The sequence below is a fragment of the Oratosquilla oratoria genome, chromosome 37 (genome assembly GCF_046742065.1).
Source record: "Oratosquilla oratoria isolate Oo_2021 chromosome 37, ASM4674206v1, whole genome shotgun sequence".
Classification (NCBI taxonomy): Eukaryota; Metazoa; Arthropoda; class Malacostraca; order Stomatopoda; family Squillidae; genus Oratosquilla; species Oratosquilla oratoria.
This window is the reverse complement of record NC_134813.1, coordinates 13,118,910-13,126,305: the sequence shown is the minus strand read 5'-3', so window position 1 is coordinate 13,126,305 and position 7,396 is coordinate 13,118,910. Positions and strand designations below refer to the sequence as shown.

General features: G+C 38.3%; 1 protein-coding gene across 19 annotated transcripts in view; it reads right to left on the bottom strand.

The window, feature by feature from the left end:
* The window catches only part of lap (phosphatidylinositol-binding clathrin assembly protein lap), a 204,559-nt gene that overhangs the window by 70,903 nt on the left and 126,260 nt on the right, over positions 1-7,396 (bottom strand). For 13 of the 19 annotated variants that reach the window (XM_076175216.1, XM_076175221.1, XM_076175214.1 and 10 more), the window contains 2 exons: positions 6,506-6,597; positions 2,615-2,822 (listed from right to left, as the gene is read on the bottom strand). In XM_076175216.1, the coding sequence (XP_076031331.1) occupies positions 2,615-2,822; positions 6,506-6,597 (300 nt within the window). The remainder of the gene's footprint in view (positions 1-2,614; positions 2,823-6,505; positions 6,598-7,396) is intronic. The other 6 variants (XM_076175222.1, XM_076175226.1, XM_076175229.1 and 3 more) reach the window with 2 other exon arrangements.

Here is a 7,396-nt window from a genome sequence, read left to right as displayed (position 1 = left end):
AGCAGTGTCGCAAGACACAGCACATCCACAGCAAGTCTGCTTCATTAAATTGGTGACCCGCCTCTCTGTCCCCTCATGCAGAAATGGAGAAGACAGAGAAATCCCTCACTTAATACAACACAAAAAACCCAAAACTATTCTATTCAAATACCTAAAATAACCTGCCCCCAATGTCCCACAATATGTCCATTCAAAAACACACACTCGGATCACAACAGACTGCCAAATTATATATTTCACTATGCTCCCCCCTAGAGAAAAACTACTTCCAAGACAAGTAAAAACTATACTGTTATACCCACATTTGTGTCACCATCCTACATCAAAACTGTACCTAAAAAAAATCAGCCCAGAACCACTCCAATTTCCTCAGATGCAACCACCACACTACCGAAGATACATAGCACCTTATACTACATTGTCCTACATTCACCCCTCCCTGACAACAAAAATATCTTGACAAGGTGTCTAATGGGCTGTCAGCTCTCCTCATGTGAAAAAGTGCGAGGGCAATACTGAGAAAGTATAGAAATCTATCTTGGGTTCAGTGCGTAAAAAGAGTACCAGTCCCTTAGGGCTGCACTTCCTGTTAGAAACTAGGGTGTTGATGGATTTTGAAGATGGGTAGCAGAGGTTATTTCCTCTGTCATCCATTTTGCAAGACCACCATGAACAGGCACCCATCACTGGTCCCTCTACATATATGTAAAATGAATAGTAAGTGATAAATATGTATGCATGCATGACGCACACTTGCACACAGTGTATACAAGTGCCTCAAGTTAAAATAAATCATAAATTAATGATTCAGTACAAGTGTGTACAAGTGCATCATATACTTAAATACAGGTGAAATATTGATGCAATACATGTAAAAATCCTGTACATGTAAAAAGACCAACTTATCAGCCACATTTAAGGTCATATAGCATTCTTACTATCCACCCTATTTCGGAAACTTGCAACTCCACAGCTGAGGTGAGTTGTCTCTTGTCAATTATTTTTTTTTAACTTGATAAAGTACTTTTCTGTGCATCATGGCAGGCGCACACAACCCCAGTTCTATAGTTAAAAATGACACCATTCTAACTAAAGCCAATGCTACAACTCCTGTTGTAAGAAGTCTTTGTCTTAGCAGGTTAAAAACTACCTCAAATCGAACTTTTTGAAGCAGGCAGCCTATTTTTAATTTATTCTGACCATAGCCAGTTTTGTTCACCTTCAAGAAATCCTATACCTCAATCCTCTACTGTATTGTGCTGCTTTGGACACAATTCCATTCAGTTCTGAGGTAACCTCAAACACCATCACAAGTTAATGGGCTAATAACCCAACCTGCCGGAGTTGGAAGCTGAAACTATGAAACCAATCTTTGTACTCATAATGTAAAAGAATCACCCTTGACCCACAATCTATTTCTGACCTGATCTGATATTCTGTATTTGTAACCGATGGATGCTGACTGACCATTTTCAATACGGTGAATACTTCACAGATTTTTGTTCAGACTATTTGTCGACAACTTTCTTCACATAAAAGGTGAATTCAGAACTAATGGGTGTTGTTCAGAGCAAGAATCAACAGTTCTACACCACAGAGAATAGAACTTATATTTGGCAATATCAACTGATTGAGACATGTTTTGGCTAGAGTTCACCCCTCAGTTGAACAAGGTTGTCTGGTCTTGGACTGAACAAAAAAAAAAAAAAAAAAAAAAAAAAAAAAAAAAAAAAAAAATAATAATAAAAAAAAAATAATAATAAAAAATAATAATAATAATAATAATAATGATAAAAATAAATAAATAAAATTAATAAACAGCACTAACAAGGTACATTCATTAAACATCATACTCCAGCCATTTCAATATCTATCATTTCATTAAACAAAATTACCCACAGACCACTGCCATGAAAATGTAAAGCTTCTTAAAGCTGTGGCACACTGCATAAATTCTGTTGTGACAAAAATGCTCACAAAATTTTATTATGCAGCTGCAGGATGGGAAGATCTAGAGCGACAATGGGGTTCTCTCTACTCTCTCTCTCTTTCTATCCACCTCACTCTATTCATCTCTCTCTCTATCCATCTCTCTCTCTCTCTATCCATCTCTCTCTCTCTCTATCCATCTCTCTCTCTATCCATCTCTCTCTCTCTCTCTCTATCCATCTCTCTCTCTATCCATCTCTCTCTCTATCCATCTCTCTCTCTATCCATCTCTCTCTCTATCCATCTCTCTCTCTCTATCCATCTCTCTCTCTCTCTATCCATCTCTCTCTCTATACATCTCTCTCTTCTCTTCCCCCACCCCTACCCAACATCATTCTGGTTGAAGTTTATCCATCTCAGAGCTCCATAATGAAATACATAGTCTGCCATTTGCCACAACCTTAAATAACCAGTGTGTTCTGCTGATGAAGCAATTACTACTTATGGTTAGCACAAATATGGTCAAGGTAAGCAACTGAAAGCTTTGAGAGAATAATCTGTGTCCTCTAAAATTGTATCCCACCTATCCTACAATATTCAGCCTAACTTTCAAAATTAAATCCCTAAACAAAATAATAGCAATCCCCAAAGTTTACTAGCAAACTAAATCATACGAGTCCTTTACCTTGAGTTTCTCATACATCGCTTCCTCTTCTGCTAGGGCTTGTCGCTTTGCAATATCATCTGTGGGGCCGGCTGCACTCGTGCCGTTGTTGACGGCCGTTTCTGATGCAACTCCACCTCCTACACGGCTGCTACTGCTGCTGCTGCCCGCGGCACCAAAGGAAACACTGGTCGAGCTCAGGGCCGAAACAGCTGATTTGATGTTTACTCTAAGGGTTTTGGGAATGGCGAGGATTTGGACATGGAGAACAGCAAGAGGTGCATTGGTGATGCCAAAATGAAGGCAAAGGATAAGCTTGTTGCAAGGTAAGTGTAGCATTATTTAAGTTGAAGTAAATAAAATTTTGTAAAGAAAAGTAGATTAACACAAAAAAATTGTAGTTTGTCAAACACACAATTATGAAAAAAAAAAATTGAAGGACAAGTGAAGTATTAATTGAATTTGAAAGAAGAATAAAGTTAAAAAGCAATAAGCAATAACAAATACAAATAACATACAAAAGTGAGAGAAAAAAGTAGAAAAAATATTAAAATATACCACTCAATGAATCAACATAAAAAAAAAATACCAATATCTTTTCAGTTTTGAATGTGTGTATGTGTATTGGGTGAGGGCAGGGGTCTATCCTTGGTAAGGTGATTCAGTGGACTTTTAAGGTCAATCTCTTACTAAACTATTTTCTACCATTTTCATGAGCCCAATTACAAGACTGAAGGTTCACTTCATGAGCCGAATTACAAGATTGATGGTTCACTTTCAATACCATCCCAGATTTTTCATCAGAAATAGTCCATGCACATGAAATGCAAAGAATAGATAGCCTCTTTTCATATAAGGAGCAGCTTCTCTGACTTGCCATATGTCAATGGGTTTATATTCCTATTTAACTCATCTCAATTTGTTTCTTCATTCTTATCAATATCTTTCAAGATATCTTGCTATTGTTTTCAAAATTCTTAAACATGTACTCCATCTCGCGCATTCTTCTCTTAGCCTCCCTCGCCTTGCATTTCACTTTTACTCTATACCTCTCGTATGTTTCCTCACATCTTTGTATATACATCTCTATACTGCCATTACCAGACAACTCTATATTCAGATATTCACTACACTTCCTTGCATCCTAACAAATTCTCATCCTTTACACATAATTATTGTATTTTATATAATACAACTTGGTAAATACACACACACACACACACACACAGAGAAGAACAAAAACAAGAAATAGAAAAGCTGCGCCCAGGTAAATATGAATATACAGAAGAACTGGAAATGGCTGAAATTATGAACAACCATTTCAAATCAGTATTCACAATAGAAAACTCACCTAACTATGAGGAAATAGAGAGAGATATATCCCCCTCAATGAAAGAAATGATTGTAACACAGAAGGAAATCAGCGACCAAATCAAAACCCTTGACATCAGAAAATCACATGGTCCAGACGGAATTGCAAATTGGATACTGAAAGAATGCATGGAGGAATTAACACATAAAAAATACAATATAATTAAATTCTCACTTAAAGAAGGAAAAGTTGCACAGGACTGGAAGAATGCAAACATTGTACGATTTATAAGGGAGGAAACAAGGAAGACCCTTCAAATTACAGTCCAGTCTCCCTGACAAACGCAGTAGCAAAAATCAATTTGGATTCAGACAAGGAAGATCATGTACAACAAACTTGATCTGCTTCTACTCAAGATTAATAGACATAATACAAGAGATGGTTGGGCAGACTGTGCCTTTCTGGACCTACAAAAGGCATTTGATAAGGTACCACACTATAAACTAATAAGGAAGATAGAATCAATAGGTGGCATCAGAAGAAAATTATTGGAATGGATGAAAGACTTCCTGACTGGGAGGAAAATGAGAGTAGTAATTAGAGATAAATTCTCAAATTGGGAAGAAATGAAAAGTGGTGTCCCGCAGGGATCAGTACTGGCCCTGATCATGTTTGCCATATACATAAATGACATGGATGAAGGAGTAGAGTGTTATATGAATTTCTTTGCAGATGACACAAAAAATACTAAAGAAAGTAAAAACTGAGCAGGATTGCAACTCATTACAACAAAACTTGGACAAGATCTGGAAATGGACTCAAAAGTGGGAAGTGAAATTCCATATCAAGAAATGTAGTATAATGCGACTCCCTGCCTGAACCATCCCCATTCCTCCTAGTTCTACTCTATTCTTCACTCCCTCCCATTTCTCTCTCAGCTTCTTGTATTCCTTCTCCTTTTCTTTCTCATTTAAGCAGTTCACTCCAAGCACCTCCCTACCTTTTGTCCTTTTTCTCTTTCTCCTAGCCTCCACTCTCAACTTACCTTCCACCAGAAAATGATCTGATATTCCCCTCTCTCCTCTTAGAACATGTACATCCTTAAATCTTTCTATTATACTCCTATCTACCACTACATAGTCCATTAATGCTCTATCTACCACCTTCTCCCATGTGTACTTATGCTTGATTTTCTTCCTAAACACTGTATTTGCTCTCATCAACTCTTTCTAGACATCTCCACCATCAACTCTCTACTACAATTCTTTCCTGGAACTCCACATTTCCCAACCACTCCGTTTATTGGTTCATTTCCTACCCTAGCATTAAGGTCTCCTAATACTACTACAATGACGTTTCTCCATAATCCCTCTATGCACTCATTTAAATCTATCCAAAAAGCCTCCCTTTCTTCTGCACTCTTCTCGCTACCAGGTCCACTACAGACTTAAATTATCAATGTTGTTATTACAGCCTGTACCCCTTAGGATTTTAACAGAGGACACGAAAAGAAACTAAAAACAGATAATTACAGAAGAGATCTGAAGAAAAAAAAAAAAAAAAAAAAATAGCTTCCCACACACAGTGATATATACTTGGAACAAATTAGACAAAGAAACAGTGTGTGCAAACACTATTCAAGATTTTAAGAAAAAACTTGATGCTGAGAGATACAAAGACGGGTCACCACAAGCATAGCTCCCTTCCCGTATAATACAACTAGGTAAATACAATATACCAACGGGTTTTTTTCCCTTACAAGGGAGGTAGCCAAAGCCAAAGACCACTCCCACCTATTTTATCTACACATACTCTACTCCCATTCACCACCCCTCCCTCCCTCCCTCTTTTCTTGGTTCCTCCTGGATGACAGGTCATCCCTGCATCACACCCACTGCCTTGGGTCAGAAGCAATGTAGCAAGACACAGCACATCCACAGCAAGGCCGCTTTATTTAATTGGCAACCCCTCCTCTCTGTCCTTTCATGCAGAAAGAGAGAAGACGGAGAAATTCCTTCGGGCTGCATCAAAATATCATTCACACACACTCCCTCATCCCATCCCCCATCCACTCCCTTCCATGCATCACAGCATCATCCATATACAACCATTCTCCACTCACTTCTATCTTCTGTCTTCTCCCTTGATACTTTTGAGTAACAAGAGGTAATGATGAGGATTTACAAACAAATCCCAAAACAACATTCCTGTATTAGACATATGGCTTCATCCAACCTAAGTACAGCCTTTTCTGAACATTGCTTACCAATATACTTTATATATACAACTCAATTATACTTGAGAAAGATCTAACGAGTTCAATGTCTTATTACACCAAAAATAATCTTCATAAGATTTTTCCTCTGCCACAAATGCTGGCAGTCATTTTTCTGTCAACATCCTCAAGTCAAAGTGCTGCTCTGAAGTTTATTTGAAGAGTATCTCAATCTATAAAATCACTGTTATCATCCCTTTCATACATGTTCATGCAATCAACATCTATTGGCTTTCTACCACATCTCTTAAAGGGGCGAGTTTCTGGGATGTTCAAGCAAGTGTTTGATAAAGATCAAGTAAAATGGGTACAACCCTTCACATACCTTGAGTTTGAGTTTGTCTGTGTTGCTGGTGGCTTCTTGCCTTCAAGGGAAGCCAGATGAGCTTCAAGAGCATCAAGTAAACTGCTGGGAGCCTGTCACAACAGGAAATACAAATTTACATCAGAAAAATCCAAATAAAAACACTTATGTACATACATATACCAAGGGTTTTTTCCCCTCTTACAAGGGAGGTAGCCAAAGTCAAAGGCATGAATCCACTCCCACCCATTTCATCCCCACATACTCCACTCCCATTCACCACCCCTCCCTCCCTCCCTCTTTTCTTGGCTCCTCCTGGAGCCAAGAACATAATAAAATTTAATTGGCCAGAACTTAATAGTCATCAATGCTAATATTATACTATAAGTGCCAATGTTGATGATGATGGGAATGAAATGGGTAGGAGCGGATTTATGCCTTTGACTTTGGCTACATCTCTTGTAATGTGGAATAGCCAAGGCAACATAACACACCCCTGGAAAAGTCCCACATTACCTCAAACCACTCGCTCCATTTCAGATTCTAACACATCCATTATTTCCCTTATATTCAATCACCTTTTGAACAAGGAATACATCTTTTATGTTCTCTCCCAAGTGTTAGTTTGGTTGACTAAGGCCACTGGAGAGAGGTAGTGTTTACCCTGAATATTGAGTTTGAATTACAGTGAGACCTCTCATTAACGGACATTAATTAGCTGCGTTTGCGGTGTTTTGGAGTGGTTTTTGGGTGGCATAGTGATTGCACGCACTAAACAACAGCACCAAACACACCGAAAACACAGTGAAAACATCGCAAACACAGCTAATTAACGTCCGTTAATGAGAGGTCTCACTGAACAATTAATTGTTGCCTCAAATTTGCCCGTCTCCCCTCGACTCCCCCACCCCC